The 19,760-nt window shown below is 40.9% G+C and overlaps 1 protein-coding gene across 2 annotated transcripts in view; it reads left to right on the top strand.

Annotated features, from left to right (window-relative positions):
• Window positions 1–18,012, top strand: part of EBF2 (EBF transcription factor 2) — a 188,056-nt gene extending 170,044 nt beyond the window's left edge. For both annotated transcript variants that reach the window (XM_032332212.1, XM_032332213.1), the window contains exons 11-16: window positions 706–794; window positions 2,151–2,216; window positions 2,298–2,475; window positions 4,103–4,288; window positions 12,406–12,573; window positions 17,414–18,012. In XM_032332212.1, the coding sequence (XP_032188103.1) occupies window positions 706–794; window positions 2,151–2,216; window positions 2,298–2,475; window positions 4,103–4,288; window positions 12,406–12,573; window positions 17,414–17,445 (719 nt within the window). In that variant the 3' untranslated portion in view covers window positions 17,446–18,012. The remainder of the gene's footprint in view (window positions 1–705; window positions 795–2,150; window positions 2,217–2,297; window positions 2,476–4,102; window positions 4,289–12,405; window positions 12,574–17,413) is intronic.
• The last annotated feature ends 1,748 nt before the right edge of the window (window positions 18,013–19,760 follow it).

Genomic DNA, 19,760 nt, shown 5'->3' with positions numbered 1-19,760 from the left:
TGCCCTGCCTCCCTCATTGTACAACCACTGACATTAAGCACTAAGCCCCTCCTATGTGCCCGACACTGTCTTCCGCAACACAAAGCAAGTATGCATCCTATTTTATGACTCTTTCCGGCTATGGTAGAGCCTGACATCGAATGAATGTACATGTAGCAAACGGTAATTGCAAATTCTGCAAGTGTACTATGCATAAGAACAGGGCTTTATGAGAATAAACTCACAGAAGGTTTGTATATGGATGTATGTAAATATTTGAGAGAATAAGAAAAAGTGATAATTAGGAGAATGAATAGATGATAAAGGTATACTTGGGAAAGAGAAGGGGGAAGGAGGAAAACACATGTAAGGGTAGTTTATTATCTTTATAAAAAACTGGGATATGGTTAATTGTGTAATATTTCTGATTATTTGAGAGTGAGCAGAAAATTTTAAGTTGTGTGCACTTTGGGCAGAAATAATAAAGTAAGTGTAATCAACCTGATGTTTTGAAATATCATTCTAGTGCAAAGACATTAAACTACTATGCATTCCAGACTTATAAATGTGAATTAACCAATGTCACCTTTATCCTTAACTAATCGTATCCATTATGCGTCAATTCTCAGATAATACCAGCACCTTTCTATTACCAGTGGAAGACTTAATTAGAGGCTTTGTTTATGGCCATGAAACATACTCAAAAAGAGGACTTTTCTTTTTCAGCATTAAATGAACCCACCATAGACTATGGCTTTCAGAGACTCCAGAAGGTCATCCCAAGGCATCCTGGAGACCCAGAGAGATTAGCTAAGGTAAAAAAAACAAAAACAAAAACAAAAACCTTTTAGAAATTGACAGGTGAAAACCTTATTATGGGATTTCAGCAAACTTAGATAAATCCAGCAAATTAAGTCCCTTTAAAATTACATTAGGCCCTGAAATTTGGCTAAGCTTTAGGTACACATAAAATATCTTCTAACTCCGAGATATAGTGTGATTAATATCCAAGGGAATAGGAAATCTGAAAATTGGGTCCTATGAAATAGATACACTACAAGTATCCAGCTTATGAAACATTGGCAACTTTATGAAAATAAATAATTGCGTAATGGCTTAAAAATGTAAGTTCCCGCTCCTTTGTATTTGAATATAATTTTATTCACCCATAATTGCAGGGACACGTTAATCTACAGTCATTTATTCATCGAGGAACTACCCTGTATATAGATATTAAATTAAGCAAAAAATGCCTCCATAGAAAATGTCTATGAAGTGTTTTGCTTTTAAGTGAACTTGCTTATGACAATCATATCATAAATCTGGCCCATTATTCTAGCTTTTGTCATTGAAAAATACATTAATTTATTAGCTATTCAATTAATGAGATGTTATTAAATTTTAACATCTACATTTGCATTTTGAGCACACAAATTATCATATGCCATGTTCTCTTTTCTGTACTGTGAGTAAAATTCAAGTACCACATTTGCTTCTGCATCACACCTTCATTTTCCTCTTGGAAAAATCCCCAGCCCCACCATTAAATTAGATGATATCTGGAAAGTAGGTTAATAGCAATTTAAAAGGCTGTTAAAAACAGGAGGTAGAAAAGACAAAATGAGACGAAAGGGATTACTGATTACTAATTCTCTCTGGTTAAAGTGAACAGGGGGAAATATTATTGAAAGAATTCATCTTTATTAGAATAGAATTTTGCAGAAGGCACTGCCAAGATAATTTCAGTATTACGAACAACTCCTTGGCAAGCAGCTAAACTCAGGTCAGTCAATCATTCTAAGAATTTTTGGTTAATTAGAGTACCAGATTCTTTAATGGAATGGTCTGAAAGTTTTTAATGGCACTTCCATGACTTAGTAATTTCAACCAACTCCATCTTTCATCTGGTCATTTTTTATTTTGGTGGCGCAATCACGGATGGAAGGAACCGTTTTGTCTAGATGGATTCTGTGTACATATGTATTTAGAGAGGGATTTATATGTGCAGTTAAATTCTGCCTGTCAAACCAAATAGAGGACCTCGTAGCCAGTTATTTATATTTTAGGGATGACATCTAGACTTTTTGTTTTTATACATAATTTTCATTTGAGTTGGCCATTTGCGGGTTTTACCTTTGCTTCTTCCTCACCCCTTCTGCTTTTTTTTCTAGGAGATGCTATTGAAAAGAGCGGCGGATCTAGTGGAGGCCCTCTATGGCACCCCACACAATAACCAGGTTAGATGCTCCCATCTTACACTGTTGAGTATGACTCTTGGCGCTGCCTAAAAATGTTCACCTCCACCTGCCATTTTCCAGGACATCATTTTGAAGCGAGCTGCAGACATTGCTGAAGCCCTGTACAGCGTCCCCAGGAACCCCAGCCAGCTCCCAGCTCTCTCCAGTTCCCCGGCTCACAGTGGCATGATGGGCATCAATTCCTACAGCAGCCAGCTTGGGGTCAGCATCTCAGAGTCAACACAGGGAAATAATCAAGGTACTACCCTTTCTCAGAGTCGAAATTCCAAACATCCTATCCATTTACAAGGTTGGTTTTGCTTAAGCAGAGGGAGGTAAAGCTTGATTCGTATACAATCAAAGAAGCATGTCCCCAGATAAGCAGTACCATCCTATATTGGATTATCTCAACATGATAGGTGGTGTTTTGTGAGATTGGGGGGCTATTTTGGGCCCAGTTGGGACCCTTTAATTGCAAATATTTAAGGTTAAGATGAACTATGATTAACTTCAAAGGGTTTTGACTTCCTGAAACTAGACTTACAGGTGTAGTTTGACGAAAATGTGCAGTTCTGCTATTGTGATTATCATCTTCGACAGTGGAAGGAAGATGAGTCATTGCCATTGTCATTTGTTATGCATGACCCTCTCTTCGCAGCAGCAGAGGCAGAGTGGTTCGGTCTCCTTTAGTGACTTCTGTTTGTGTATCGTCTCATTTGCAAATGCAGAGCAGCACACTTTACAGTTATCTGTGCTTTTCACACGTGAAGTATATTGCATAAAGATTTTTGTCACTGAGGTTGATTTTGCTAAGGGGCTAAGTTGATCACAAATCATTTTTTATCATTTTTAAAAATTAAATCATAAATTTCCTAAGGATGTCCCTAACCTTGGCATAGTTGTATTTCCAGTTTCACTCATCCACTGGAAGGGAAGTCCTCATTCTCATGACCAGGGTGAGTTTTTCTTACAGCAGGGTGGGTGCAGACAGATGATTGCCTTTTTTTTTTTTTTCCCCTTCAAATTTAAAAAAGAGCTTTTCAAAAAATAGCTTTAGGGACTATTACCTGAAGTGGGTTATTTCAGGATGGTTTAGGTGGTCTCTCCGTGCCAGGGTTTTGGAAGTATGGAGAGGACTTGTTCCTTCCACATTCCTCCCACAGACCAGATCTCCCTATAATCAATTGCTGATGCTTCCACGTCTTTGGTCAAAGAATAGCGCATTTAGATGAACTTGGCAACAATTTTTAAATAAAGATGTTCCCCACCTCCACTCGGGCATGGTAATAGCCTTGAACTAACTTTTCTAAAGGTATGATCTGCAGATTACGAGTGGCCCTTGAGATGTTATTAGGATGCCTTTTGCTCACCATTCCCAGAAAAGATACTGTGGTGTGCTAAATTTGGGAAACACTAGGTTAGCAAAGTTAAACTGGTTTATTTATTCTCTGGGACCCACGTATGCGAATCTTCAAGGAATGGCTATAGCACACAATATCTGCCAGGCTTTACTTGATCACAAAATGCTTGCCTCAGTGATAGTCATTAAGATCTCATAGGGCTCTCATGAGTTAGGAAGATTAGTCATCACTCCTTTGTGTGAGCTGGAGATGTTGACGGCAAATGGGAACAAAGAGGAAGGAGGGACCCTCAGAGACATGGCCTTGTGTAGGATGGGGAAGGGAAAGGAGGATATAAACGCTGAAGACAAACTGCAGACCTTCCGCCCCTGCCCAGGGGTGGCTTGGAGCGCTCTATAATCAAGGGGACCTATAATCTATAATCGGGGGGACCTATAATCTATAATCAGGGGGACCATGTGGGCCTATGCCGCCATATTTGGTCTCTGCCATTTCATTTATCTGGGCTTTTTCCTTGCTGTCCAGGGTACATCCGCAACACAAGCAGCATCTCTCCACGGGGCTACTCTTCCAGCTCCACCCCCCAGCAGTCTAACTACAGCACCTCAAGTAACAGTATGAATGGCTACAGCAACGTCCCCATGGCCAATCTGGGCGTCCCAGGGTCACCAGGATTTCTAAACGGCTCCCCCACAGGCTCCCCTTATGGAAGTAAGTGGCTTTTCCATCTCTCCGGCTCTCCCCGTGTCTCTGTCCCTGGGTTTTACTCTTCAGCCTTTTGAGGGAGACTTACACCCCTACCGATGTCTTACTGACTTCTTGAGGAGTAGCCCAATTTTCCAAGGAAATGTCTTTCATGCCTTTTGTTCTTTTCCCTTAGCTAGACTTTGGTGCACTTAGTTGCTCCAAACCTTCTGAAGGGAAGAAAAGGAGTGAAGCTATTTGCTTTATATAAAGAGAGGGCAGATGTATGTGGCTTGTGTGGATGGGAACAAGGAATGAAGTTTCCATTTCAGTTACTATTATGCTCTTCATTAGGCAATTTCAGAGGTTTTTCTTTCATCCTCGTGAGAACTTTCTCATTGTTGTGGGTGAGGGGGATGAGGTGCACAGCAGTTTACTCATCCAAGATCACACCAGTAGGATAGTGCAGAGCCATCATTTGAACACAATTTGTGGCTTGGTCACCTGTGTGTCATACCACACTCTTGGGTCACTTTGTTACATGGCCCTCCCTTCCTTGTGTACCTTCTGAGAGATGGAATTTAGCTACTCATGAGAGAGTGATCTGAGATGGACTTCTTGATCTTAATCTGGGCTAGCTAGATGTCCTAGGGGTTTGTGAAAACTCATTTGGGTGCTTTGAGGACTAAGAAGCCTGAGAGAATATGTGTCCTCAAACCTACCTAGAGAATAATACTTTAGGCCAGGAGAGAAACCACCATGGAGGGTCTGTGTGAGTGAGTGGAATGTTCTTGAAATGCTGGCTCCTGTCGCAAGGCTCTAGAGCAGACCCTGTCTTCACCCAGAGTAGTGGTTCCCCTATGCCAGGAACAAGCATGAGTCAAGGACACCACACAGCCATTTCCACGCAGCTCAGGGAGTGACATGCCAAGGGTCTGGAGGCTTCTTCTGCAGCCTTGTTGCTTCCCTGGGGACATACAACCAGGGGTTACTTCTGGGTTCCCTATTTACTTCATTAGCCTTGAGAGTCTACTCAGTGTGTTAAGGACATAGTGACCAAACAGCAGAGGTAATAGAGGCTGTTTCTTCTACTAAAACTAAAATCTTGTTGCTGCCAAGACATGAGTTCTATGTTGTGTCATGTTGGATGGCCCAGATCTATTAGATCCGAGTGGTCTCGATGAATAAACTTGTGCTGGCTTGATTTATTTCTTTACTTATTTTTACCTTCTCTTGTTCCAAAACATTTTGGGAGATACTAATAGTGAGATGAGTGTTATGAAAGTATAAAATAACAGCTATAAGAAACTGAGATAAAAGAAAAAAATATGGATAGGAAAATCAGATGAACTCAAGGTCTAGTCTGGATGTTATTCAGTGTATTCAAGGGAGCCATTGACTTGGTTTGGAGGCTTACAAGAAGGGAAAGCAAAGAGAGAAACACTCTTTGTTATCAGATTTTATGTCCACACAGTTTCACTGGGGTTGGGGGTAGGGTAGCACAGGAGAAACATGATTTTTCTGTTGCTGAGATCGTGGAGAGACTTGTCCCATGAATCACTGTAGAGAGGTTACCCCATGTGTAGAAGGGACCACATCTTCAGCAAGTGACACAAGGGCAGGGGAGCCACTATGAAAGGTTATGATAGAATGATGGCGACAACAATAAGAGTAACCCACAACTGCATTCTGCTTCGCAGCCTAGAAAGCGTGTTCACATATTGAGTCCAATTGCCTCCTCAGAACAACCTTATGCCATGCTATAATCATAATTATTACTATCATTTTCCCCTATAAGATATGAAGAATAAGCATGACTTAACGATTCATAAAAGTAAAAATAGGAATAGAAATAGGTGGTCAGATTCAGAAGACCATGTTCTAAAATCATTCAATAATATAAGAAATATTTCATGTATTTATAATATACAATTAAACTGACCCCTATAGAATTACTTGTTTTGTTTCTCCAAATGGTAATTTTACATGTTTGATGTACCATTTATGAACAAGCATCTGTGTATGAGGCTGAACCACATAAATTGTCATTTTTTGTAGCTCAAAAATGGCCAATATAATAATATAGTAGTAGTAGTGTGGTGATGAGGGAGAGAGAGCAAAAGACAGACAGGGAGGGGTTAGGTGAGTAGGGTTGAGAGAGAGAGACAGACAGACACAGAGAGAGGATGAAGAGATAAATGAATATATCCACTGGGTAATTGCTTGATGTTTCTTACAAGGTAATTCCTTTAGTCAGAAAGGGACCGTCCCACTCCAGCAAGTAACAACTTCCTTCCACTAGCCTTGCTTGATTATCCAGTCCCATTGCCGCAAGGAAAATGATAGCACCCATTAAGTCACCCACTAAAACAAGACAGTGTATGCAGAATAGAAAGAGGACCCTTGCCCACGGGAAGGGGGAAACGCAACAGCAAACCTGCTCCTTGTGCCTACTGGGTCCCTCTGATCTGCACCTTTTTTTTCTGAAGGAGGGTCTGAAGAAGTCGCAGACTGGGAATGGATTCCAAACAGTGCCTGCATTACGATAAAATCCCCTACTGCAAAAATACTGAATACCCCACGGAGTTCATTACAATAACATCTGACCTGTATTTCTAGCCAGCTAAGTCTTAACTTCTCTGGGAAATACCAAAAAACAGCCCAGGGGAAACCATTTTGTCAATTCTGTTGCCTGTGTCTAAAAAACACCAGTCTACAATTTTTCGTTGTCTTTTTTAAACGAGTCCGATGCGGCCAGACCAGGGCATGGAGCAATCGTTTGCCAGAGTCGTTCAGAAGAAATAAAGCCAAGCCTCTCGGTCAAGTTGATTCGCATTGCGGCCAATGCAGAGTATCAGAAACCTGCATCTTTACTGCTCTTGCTCTCACACGACTTCAAAAATGGCCAAACAGATGTTTTTTCAATTTCACATACAAACTTCACTTCCTGGCGGTAGCAGTGTGTGCCAAGTTCCAGCTCAGTGCAAGTTTTTATGGCTGAATTCTAAACCCCTGACAATAGGGGGTTATAATGAAATGCTGACAGACCCCTTAGCGCCAGCAAATGCAATGGCTCAGTGCAAAGGAGGATATGGTGGCCGGTGAGTTCCAGCTGGGACTCGGCAAGCCAGTCAATCCTTATAAGAAGAAAAGTGGTTTTTCCTTAACTCCCCATGTTCACAGAGATTTGGGGGCCAGACTTCCTCGCCTTTTCTTTGGCCTCTGTCCATAGAGAGAGAGAGAGATGTCCAGAGAAATTCTCAGTTGTGATCAGCTTTCCTAAAATGGTGCACTCTGGTGTCCCCACAGTTGGTCTACTCGACAAGCTTGCAACACCCATGGGCCCACTTCTTCCAAAGCAGAATCGCCACTAAACAGTTCCAAAGTTTGGGACAGAATCTATACAGAAATCCAACCTATGTTCAGGGAGTCCTACTTCATTGACATCGCCTTAGACTATGCCCTGGGGCTCAATATTTTTATATTTTCAAAATAAATATCAAGACATTTTCTATTGTAGAGTATTAAATGATGATTATAGAAAATTTAGAACATATGGAAATAGTTTCAAAAAGAAAGCCTACTCCCACCATAAAAAACAACCCAACCTTGTTAACATCTTGACATATTGCTATTGTCTTCTTCTCCAGGAAAGAAAAAAATCCTGTTACAATAGTAACATTCTCATTATGCACAATTTAAGAAGCATGTATACGTAAAAAAGGAAAGAAAAATGACACACTTTATTTCTGTGCAGGCATGACCATTGTTAACTTTTAAAGTATGGCCTTCCAGCCATAGAAGGATACATTTTGGAAATTATAATGTCTACTCTGATGCACAGCTAATGGGATTCTGCCATGAGATAAATGAAAGAGGGAGTGGAAGAAAAGTGGCAGAATTATCAAAGTCGCAGATATGAAGCTAGGCTCCGTAAAATCTGTCAATGATGCAGACTTGTATCCTAAGACTGGGGAACAGAGATGAGAAGTGATGTTTGCTTTGCGAAGTTCACGGCAATCAAGAAGCTTTTCCCAGGAATTTGAGAATTTATTAGTCTCTTTGCCTTTGTGTGTATGTGTGTGTGTGTGTGTGTGTAGCAGAAAGGTTAAAAGGCAACCTGGTTTGCAGGTAGTAAAGCCTTAAATCGAAGAGGAGCATTAACACACAGGAAATCTGTTATGCCTATTGTTAAGGGTTATATTGGTTTTTTTACACCCCCCCCCCCAATGGAGATTTTCCACTTGTTTATTTTAACAGCTTTGGTTTTTGCTACATCAAAAGTAATGCAAGTTCATTACAGAAAACTTTGCAAATAGGGACAAGTGAAAGGAGTAAATTCAAGAGCATTCATAATCCATTGACCAGAGAGAACATTGTTAAAAGTTTGGATTATATCGCATCCTTCTAAACTTTTACTTTGTATGTTTTCTTAAAAAATAAGCCTGGGTTTGAGGTACATGTTATGACATAATTTGCATTATTCATCTTAGGAGGCATATCTTTCTGAGTCATCAAATATTCTTCTCCAACATTAGCATTAAAATTTGCATAGCATTCTATTTTATAGAGTGAATATACTTTACCCTGTTGCTTAGTCACTTCTGGGTTTTTTTCCCCAATTTCTCACAATTATAAAAATGTCCTTGAATCTATTTTTTTTTTTTTTTTTTTGCAAATTTATGATTATCTCCTTGGGATTAATTTCTCAAAATTAAATTACGAGGTTAAAAAATATGCACATTTTAAAACACTTTGGTTTTAAATACACATTGCCAAAGTCCTCCCCAGAGAGATGAATGCTCCCCTTAGAAAAGGAAGAGTATCTGTTTCCCTGGCCTGTTCATTTCTTCTTAATCTTTGTCAATTTCGCAAAGTGGTAAGTATCCTCTTGTTACTGTTTTAATTTGCATTTGATTACTTAGCAGTTTGAAGGTTTTCAGGTCTGTAAAGACCTTTTGGTCATTTTCCTTCCTGTCTCCTTTGGTGACTTTGCTTTTCCTTTCCTTTGCCCACTTTTCTAATTGGGATGTTTTCTTTTTTCTAATTAATTTGTAAGAAACCTATCAGTTATCAAGGATATGAACATATCTAAATAATTATCAGGAAGATTTTTCTAACTTGTCTTTTCTCTGTTATGGAAGGTTTTTTTGGTCACATGACCAGTCTTGTGATGTTCTCCTTAGGCTTTGAGGTTGAAAGAATTATGTAAATTATATAACCTTCCTAATTTTTCTACTAGTGCCTTCATAATTTTGTTTTAACAAATAACTGATTAGTCCACTTACATTTACCTTAGTGTTTAACATGAGGAATCGCTTTAAATTTCTGTCTCTGGGGGACTTGCATATTGTTCCCATGCATTTATGTCCCCATTAATTTGAAATGTCGCCTTTATTAAGTTTCAGTTCTCATATATATCCAGGTCTGTTTCTGGCCTCTTTTTTCTCCAGGGATTTGTCTGCCTGTTTCTGTGTTAGTATAACACTGACTTCATTGATGTAAATTTTTTGTTAAGTTTTAATATCTGTTAAGATAAATGCCTCCTTAGTACTTATGAAGTATTCACAAAACTTTCTGGGTCTTACAGTGTTGTTGTTTTTTAAACAGACAAACATAGAAATTGTGTTTGTTGAAATACACAAATTAAAATTCCTTTTGGGATTTTGAATATAGTGGCATTAAATTTTAAATTAATTTGGAAGTTAATTTAGCATTTTACAAAAATTACATAAAAACTATTTTAAATGGTATTCATCCTTTCTGAAGGAGGCATAATATTCTATTGTATGTACAGACCGTATCTTCTTTATCCATTCATCTGTTGAAGGTCATCTTGGCTCTTTCAATTATCATGTGGTTTTACTTACTTGTGGAGCATAAGGAATAACAGGGGGGACATTAGGAGAAGGAAAGGATAAGTGAATTGAGGAAAATCCGAGGGGGGATGAAGCATGAGAGACTGTGGACTCTGAGAAACAAACTGAAGGTTTTGGAGGGGAGAGGGTGGGGGGTTGGTGAGCCTGGTGATGGGTATTAAGGAGGGCACATATTATTGCATGGAGCACTGGGGGTGGTGCATAAATAATGAATCTTGGAACTCTAAAAAAATAAAATAATAAAAAAATAAATAAAATAAATGAATAAAATCCTAAAAAAATACACCCCTATTTTAAATGGGCGTTTTATAGCCCTGTGCTTATTCAATCCTGCAACAGTTGTCTTATGTCACTTAAAGTGAAGTTTGAGGTGACTCTTCCACTGAGGCAGCCACGTTTGACCTAATGCATCTACTTTAGGTTGAGGACTGTTATTTAGAAAAGAAATATTTGTAAAAGTGAGTCCTGCACTGAATATAAACAGAATCAGGTGTGTATATGTAGGCTTAATTCACCTTATAAAAACCCTCCTCTGTAACAGTGTAGGAGGGAAGGTGGTGGTATAGCAGACACAGAAACCAAGGCGCCATCTTGATGCCTTCATGGTTCATATCATGGCAGCAGAGATTGGACTGTGGTCAGAATCAGGGCCTCCTGAGTCTCAGCTTTTCTTTGGCCTCTAATTCTGCGCCTTACACAAAGAGGAAAGGTCCCTGACCCCATTTCGTTGACGCTGAAGCCAATGTGAAAAGAGGCGATTTTGCTTGAGAGTGTGACTATAATCCATTCTCAATGTTTAACCCTGTATCCTATTCTATAATAGTGAATTAGCCCAATTTTGTCCTCCTTTTCATCTTCAAGTATTATGTGAGATTCTTCCAAGACTTTACCCTCCTTTCCAATTCTTTTGATTTATGTTACTTGAGGAAAGAAAGAGATGTGCTTGGATACTTCCTTCTACATAGCTCTTTAAATCAGGACTATATAAGGATGAGCAGTTTTTAGATAAAGCTCTTTGTTTGAAGTCTTTGGTTTGTCTATATAAGACATCATATTGGAGGTATGCTGTATGATTGCTTTATATATGCAATTCTGTGACCTAGCACAAAATATATCTTTATAGTAAGAGGGGAGAAATGGGGACTGAATCTTACACAGGTCATCAGAACAGCTGACCTTCAATTCACCTTGACTTGGCCTTTGAATCGTCGGTCACTCTCATGTCCTCACTTTCAAAATTTACTTTGTGGAGTAGCTGGGTCACTGGAGATATGAACCAGAAGTTTCCATTCCTGGCTTTGACCACTAGGTTCCAGTAATTCTTGTACCAACTCATGTGACAGCTCAGAAATCTGGAGATTGTGCTAAAATAAGTCCCTGGAACTTGACCTTATTCCACAAGATGCTGTATCTGACAATTTTACCCTTGTGAACTCTAGTTTACCCCTTACTTGAGCTAGTTGAACATAGAAGATAAAATTATCTTCTTGTATGATGTAACTTGGTAGAGTATCTGACATTAAGAGGTAGGGCATTTCATTGTGGAAATCGCCTTTATTTTTCTTGGAAATTAAAACACTTAGCTTTTGGCTTCCTTTAAGTAATTTTATTGTTAATATTGGTGTTTTTTCTGAGCATTACATCAGAGGGGTCTGACTTGCAACTTCATTTCCCAGGAGCTCTGAAAGTAGAGAGAGAGGGAGGTAATCTAGATATTAATAAACGTTTACATTTAATGAGGCAGTGGCCCATAGAGATGGCACTCTCAGAGATGTTAACTCCATAGATCAAACCTCTGGAGCCCTGAGAATTGCCAGGAAAGCACAGAGAACCCAGACAGGACTTCTTTCTAGGGTGAAAAAAGTTTCCATTCTTGAGTAGATTTGATGATTTTTCACATGTTGATCTCCATGTTCTCCTGTCAAGGCTTCTCCTCATGAACAAAGACCTATCAGAGTATTACCTCCTGCTGCTGCCTTCCTGATTCCCTGGCAGAAGAACAGTCTCCCTGCTGAGTCTCGCCAGCATTGTGTACATTCCTCCAGTAGGGTTGTTACCCTAGACATTGTTTTGTTTGTATGTTCCCCCCACAGGGCAAGGCAGGGATGCTGTCACATTCAACTTGTTATAATCCCTAGAATCTGGGATAGTGCCTGGAGTGAATGAGTAATTTCTCAATGAATGTATACAGGTTATATGTCTTGAAGACAGAATTTAACTCAGAGGTTTGTCCTTTCCTAAGAAGATTGTGCGTTTGCTTTCCAGTCATGTCATCAAGTCCCACTGTTGGATCTTCTAGCACGTCCTCCATCCTCCCATTTTCCTCTTCAGTTTTTCCTGCTGTCAAACAGAAGAGTGCCTTTGCCCCTGTCATCAGGCCACAAGGCTCCCCTTCACCTGCCTGCTCCAGTGGCAATGGAAATGGATTCAGAGGTAAGCAAAGATATCACTTTGGTACCACCATAATAAATGGGCCACAGGACCAACAAAGTAAGAGCAGACAGCACAGCATCGGTCCCTATCTCTAGCCATTTATCTACAAAGAGATGCTTTGTTGTTTCCATCATGGGACACAGAAGGCTTGTACAACTGAGCCACTGCACCACCCGAGAACAAGAAGGGGGAAAACTGAGAAGTCGGACAGCTCTTCAAGGTCACAAAATTAAGTATGATAGAGCCATATGTATCTTCCAGGACTGTCTGGAATTCCCAGACCTTTGCTTTCCATAGGCCCATGTCATGATTTCCTAGAGGGTGCCTGGTCACATCAGATCACAGCAGACCACATGGTGACTGCTACTTACCTAATAGGCTTGTCCATCTGCAGTGCATACCTATGCCCACGGTATACATGGATAGGAGCGACCAGCACATTGTGAGAAATCTGGTTCCATGCCAGTCACATTGATAGCAGGTGTCAGATAAGGGTGGAGCAGGAAAGAAAGAAAAAAAAGACATACACTGTCTAAGAACAAAAATTAATATCACCCATCAAACCAATTTTTGAGCGATGTCTGAAAATATAGCATGACGTAACATAAAGGAAGTGTGATGAATACATGAGAATCTAATCATCTCACTGTGAATGGGAGGCAGCTGAAGATGAAAGAGAAAATTGGAACCTGTTGAAGACTATGGATCCTGACAAGCCACATTATTTTTAGGCTCTTCTTCATGTCTTGACCTGAAAACATTCATGACAAGCAAGTGTTTGATAAAACCAAGCAGGGCAGAAGTTGGTTAACCCCTTGCCTCTCAAAGCCTCTGAGGACAGCAGAGCCTTGCATGAGCTGTGTGATCCCTGGGACGGCATCTGTCTAGTAGCTTTACGATTGTGCATAGATTCCTGATCCTCTGGGTCACATGTAAAGGTTCATCCACCAGTTGTGGCTGAGCAGAGCTCTGGGAGGTATGGTAGGTTCCTGTGTCATTCTACCATAAAAGACAGGGGTGTCTCCTCAAAATCAAGTGACTTGACAGAGAAACTCTGAAATAGGAACTGAAACCCAGCACTCAGAAGAGTCCCTGAAAAGTCTTACTTCCATCTAGACAAAGCAGCTGGGTAACATGCCACCCAGTGTGTGAACATCCAGAAGCATCTGTCTATTTGAGAGGGAAAAATAGGTATATATATATATATATTTCATTTTCATCTAGATGTCGGATCCCTAGGGAAACAGGTTCAGCCTGTAGCTGTGTTGCCCACTTGCCCTGTCTCTCCTCAAGGGCCAGTGGTTTCCATCTCACCCTTCGTGGATATGCTCAGAACTTTTTCTATGAATGGCTTCATCTCCAGACTGATAACTGTTGGCAACTGTTAAGTTTTTGCTTTATCTTTCCCTTCTGCATGCCTACTTCAGTGGCAATATCTCCCCTTTCTAAGTTCTGTGGTTTTAGTCCATTCCTTAACCAAGTGGGGGCCCACAGGTCTCATTGGGGAAATGCAGAGTGGGAACCCCATGAAAGGCTAAGAGGGAGTATAGGTGTAGGTGAAAGTCAGGAGGGATGCAGACCTTTCCTTGTTCCAGACAGCCCTGGCCAACATTTTCAACTTCACTTTGAGGAGAAAAAGTATAACGTGACTTCCACTTACCGCCCCTCCCTTACCTCCTCTCTAGCACATTGGGGAAGTTGAGCTGGTGGTCCCAGATCTTCTGGGTCTGTACTGTCCAGAGAGACTCACATATAGGGCTTGTTTGGCTTTGGCCCACCCACTAGGCCAGGATCAATTTTTCACTGGCTCCCATGGCCTCGAATCCCTACCCTGCCTGTTGCTGCATGCCCAAGTCTTGCTGTGGTATTACCTGCTCCGGGTTGAGTTGGCTCAAAGAGCTGGAAGTATCTGTGTGGTCATAGTGAGGTCTCTCTGTGGAGGTAGCAGTAGCTGAAATAGCCAAAATAAGGATCTCTCTAGGGTCCTTAGCCATGTGAGCTCCTGGTCAGCACAGGTCAGAATAGTTAGACCGAGGAAGTGGCTGAGCCATCCGTTCTTTGTCTGTGGACGTGATGATGTCATCAGTTACACGTAGGCTCTGGGATCTAGTCTCATTTCTATAGAACACTGAGAACTCCCAAGCCTGTTTTATTTTTTATTTTTTAATTTTTTTAAAAAGATTTTATTTGACAGACAGAGATCACAAGTAGGCAGAGAGGCAGGCAGAGAGAGAGAAAGAGGAGGAAGCAGTCTCACTGCGGAGCAGAGAGCCCAATGCATGGCTCGATCCCAGGACCCTGAGATCATGACCTGAACTGAAGGGAGAGGCTTAACCCACTGAGCCACCCAGGTGCCCCCCGAAGCCTGCTTTAGATCCTACAATTCCCTCTCAATTTCTCTGGTGATCTGAATCTTAAGAAGAAGGAAGACTGGGAAAGGAGGGTGAGGAGGAAGGGGAGAAGAGCATACAGACTCCCATGCTTCCTCAGTTTGCATCCAGGTCCGATGCGTAGAGGGAGAAAATGAGTTGACATCAAATGCTCTAGTCATGGTTACTGAGTGAAGGATTCCTGGGATTCTAGGGGTGATAAACACGAAGCTTCACCTTTTTAGAAACAGACAGTAGGAGAGGCAAAGTGTGTTCTGAGGTGCTTGAGTGATCATAGGCTGATGGAGAGGTTCTGCTCGTGACTTGTAAGGTGAGATGGTCTCAGTCATCTGCAGAGGCCATGTACAACCAGCCCTCTCTGAGACTGGCTGGTTTTCAGCAAGACCTTGAACCAAGCGCTTTACACAAATTATCTTGCTCAAGCCTCACATGTGACTGGAAGGGGAAGGTCATACCATCCTCATCATCTTCAGTGAAGTAGTTTTCCCCAAGGCCACACAGTAAAATGACCCTCAGACATTTCGGCTCCAGGGCCTGTGCTGTGACAGCCCACTGTCTCACCACGGACAAGAATAGTGCAGTTCCTCTCCGCACCCTTCACCCATACCTACTTTCCACCTGGACCAAAGCGAGATTATTGCCTTCTCATGAAATGCCAAAGGCAGAAAGAAATTGGACAAAGTGCAGGTCCACATACTCCCCACCCCCAACGCCATACACAAGCTTACTTTTTTCCCAATTAACTTCTGCTTTCTGTCTGTTGGCTATGGTTTCTACAAGCAGAAATTCAGGATCACCACATAGCAGAGATGGCACTGGATCTTCTTCTTTGAGCATTCTGCCCTTTTAATGAGCTCCTTCGGTAACTCTCTGAGGACCCAGAAAAAAGAAGTGGCTGATGAGTTTTAAGTGTAATAGACAAGTTCAAGTTGAAAGAATGAGCCAGAATCCTACTGCCAGAGAGCTTATGTGCAGTGTTCACTGTCCCACCTTCTACCTCATTTATCAGGCATTTGCAGTGATGAGTATAGATTGTCAAGATAATATTATGCACTATGTGCCTGATTCATTTTCCAGCTCCCTCCAGGAAAAGAAAAAAAAAAAAAAAAACCCTCCTACACTCTGGGATAATTACCAGGGTTGCTATGTCTCCAAATCATCAGGGAGTGTCCAGAATTGAACTCCCTTTATTGAAAAGTTACATCGATTCAATATATAGTAATACAGGCAAAAATAATTAAGGCTTTGCTAGCTGTGTAAGACCTTAATCCAGATCTCACAAACATTCAATAAAGGCTGTATGGGCAGGGAAATAGGCAGCTGACAGCTTTGCCTGAGAAGACTAGCTGGCATGGAGAGAAGGGGCGGCGGGGGGGGGGGTGTTGGGGGCAAGCTGGAAGAATTTTGGCCATTTGCTTGTCAGTTTAGTAAGCACCACTCAGCAAAATACTTCTGTGATCATTGATAAGCTCCAGATGAGCCAGAGACAATAAAACTCAAAGGATCAAATACTAGATATGGCTTGAAGTTTTGACACAAGGCAACTACTCTGGTGATTTCCAAGAATGTGAAAATTCTATGGGTTCATCACCTGAAAGCCAAGGTCAGAGGGGTGCATTTTGCTGTGTGATTTTTCCCCATTTTGCTGATGCTGCTTTGTTTCCCACATCAAGGGGAAACCTTGGACCCAGTACCCCGCACAAGGATTATCTGTGTCTTCATTAGCTGGAGGAAACATTGGGCACTACTAGGGAATGGGAGGGGTGAAGAGTGGAGATTGGGTGACTCCCAAATTAGTAACTAAATTAAGTCTTCAATCTCAGTGGATCAGTATTCATCAGTGAACAAGCATCACATACCAGTAGTAAGCATTAAAGACAGATGAGCTTGGGGGTTGGGGGGGAAGCCCACCACATTTCAGCCAGAGTGGATAGAAACCTAGAATCATAGAAAGCCCTGTTTGTTATAAATGTTATATATGATGTTATAAATGATGCCTGGAAAGTTACTTGATAGGCTTGGCACCTGGAGTTTTCTAGATAGTTCTAGAATATGTAATCTAGATATAATCTAGAAATTAGGATAGTCTAATGATGAAAAATATATATTTTGCAAATACATTAAAACATAGTTTTTTTGTATGTTTGTGTCTATCATATCAAGTATACAAACCATTAATATAACACAAGGCAAAACCTAGCTCTTGGCCTCCCCGCAGAATTTCAACCAGCCTGTTTATATTGCAGTGATTTGATAATAAGGCTTCCGTGCCACTGATAGGCTGTGTTTAGACCAAACCTGGAGAAAATGGGTTCCCACATCAGCGGAGCACACCATCTCCCTGCGTTGTACCGGACTCTGTCAGTCCCCACCCCTGCCCCTCTCTCTGGGTTAGAAACCAAAGCACAAGCATCTCTGAGTCTCATTCCCATCTCTCTCTTTCCTTGCAGCCATGACCGGGCTTGTCGTGCCCCCAATGTAAAGAAGAGGAAGAACTGCTTTCTGAGAGCACAAAACTACTTACTCTGATGGACCAATAATGAAGAAAGCACTAGGAGCTCTTCGGGGATAGTTGTGCCCCAGAATGAACATGACGGACAGATTTAGGTATGCAAGGACCTGCATCTTACCTGGTCTCACGTTTCTCATCTAGCTCTCATGGTGGCTACACAAACTGACCCTCTTGGGGACAAGGACAAAAGATGTCATTGACGTAGTCAGTGCTAAGAGCAGAAATGCAACTCTTTGTTAATGAACATTATGAGAACCACCTTCCTATGTTTGTAAAATATTTAAGAAAAAAAATTGGCAAACAATTCATGCTTAATATTTTGGATACTATTTGTTTTTCTTTGTAGGAAAAAAAAAGTTGAAAGTTTCTATTTTCTATGAAGCCTTTCAGATACCAATTTAGTTTATGCAGAAAAAAAAATTGAACAAAACAGGGTACCAGCATGGAAGACTTTCTTAAACAAAACCTGAATTGAATGATGAAATGTTGTTGTATGTGTGTTTGCTTATAGTTTAATCTCTTTAAAAAACAACAAAAAAAAAACAAAAAAAGGGAAAAATTTTAAAATGTTTTACAATTATTTAAATAAATAAACGTGTAACTTATTGTAAGTAGAGGTAGAAATTAAGACCTTTTTGGAAGAGAGAGGAATTTCTCTTCCTGTTGTAAAATGAAAATGATGCAAACCAGTAGTAACAAGTTTAAAAGGTGTGTGATTATTACTGCAGTTACTTACTAGACTTTTATCCCCCATCCTGCATCCCCCTCTTTTTCCATCATTTGATTGACCCATGGGCAAGAACATGTACATTATATAGATTCCTACAGAACAGCCTGATACAGAAACAGTGATTCGGTCCATGTGTGTACACAAATACTCAAACTCATCAGTTCATTCATTCCCAGCTCCATCCACTTTCTAAATAGTCTACATGTCCCTTTTGGTATTCACTCTTTGTGGATTTTTTAAAAATTTATATTAGCTTTCAACCTTCTCCTCTTGAGCAGTGCAGAGAATTCCCATGTGGTAGTGCATCCCAGGCTTTGCCTCCCGAGCAGAGACACGTGTCTCACCTAAAAGAAGAGCCAAAGCCATGTGACTTTCCCAACCAAGTGGCCCCTTTGGAATTCTCCCTTGACAGAGCCACACACCCCCTCCTCTTTGGTTACCTGGTTGAGCACAGAGGTGTGAGCCCCACAGAACTTCAGAGACAGGATTTAAGGAAGATGATCCTGTTCCTTGGACTCTTAAGCATGAATCTTAGAATGTCCATGTCCTTTCTTCTCTCTGCAGATTTCCCCTCTCATGGCATTCAACTCACTTAAAAAGATACGTATCTTAGCTGACAGTTTCCAGGCAAGAAAGGGATGGTGTGTGGAAGAGGAGTGTTAAAAGCCCTAAACTCCTCTCCTAATGTTCAAAAAGATGGAAACCCAGATTCTTAGCAGGATTAGAGATTAGGGGTTTCTGTGTTCCAAGCAGCACAAAGACCCAGGGCTGCAGTGGGCTCTCCATACTTCTGGAACTAGCTCTTAGGCCAAGAAATGTTGCAGGAGCTGCTAACAGTGGCTGAGTTTTGAAAGTCTGTTTGATCCTGAAGATGTATCTGGACTTATTTGGATTTCCAATAAGGATGCCATTTCTTCCTACTTGGATATCCAGTAAGGGTTTTTCTTGTTGACTCATTAGTACCATAATACAATCCATATACAGATTTTCGTCTGGGGTTCTAACAGTGAAAGTTGTGGCAGCTCTCATGGAAGAACATCTTTCGTGCATCTGAGCCAGTTTTAGAGGACCTCACAAATGCCGCCTCCCTTCTGTTTGTCACATTGATACCTGTTCACAGCTATTCAGCCTCCAACAGTCTCATTTGTCTTCAACTATTCTGGAATTACTCAATATGACCCAAATATAATTCCTATGCACATGAGAATCCAAAGTTTTGGAAACTTGGCATGCTTAGAATTACTGCTGATGGTCCTTCGTGGTCAGGGCTTATGGCACCAAGACACAGGCACACAAGAGAAAGCTCTCCCATGAGAAATCTGATCGAAGGGGAAGGGTGTGCAGAATACAAACATGACCGTCCCAAAGTGAAGGTGGAACAAAACTAAGCATGTTTCAACCTGGATTCGAGCCAATCCAACATAAGGAAATGTTTTTTTTAAGTAGCATTGCTTTTAGAATCTGTGAATTTTGCTCTTGCATGAAGATGATGCAGTACTGTCTTCAAATTGATTGTAGAATTTGTTGGTAGCTTTACACCGAAAAATGTGTGTAA

Source organism: Mustela erminea, chromosome 2, assembly GCF_009829155.1.
Source record: "Mustela erminea isolate mMusErm1 chromosome 2, mMusErm1.Pri, whole genome shotgun sequence".
NCBI lineage: Eukaryota > Metazoa > Chordata > Mammalia > Carnivora > Mustelidae > Mustela > Mustela erminea.
Note: the sequence above shows the minus strand (reverse complement) of the source record. Positions and strands in the feature narration are given on the sequence as shown.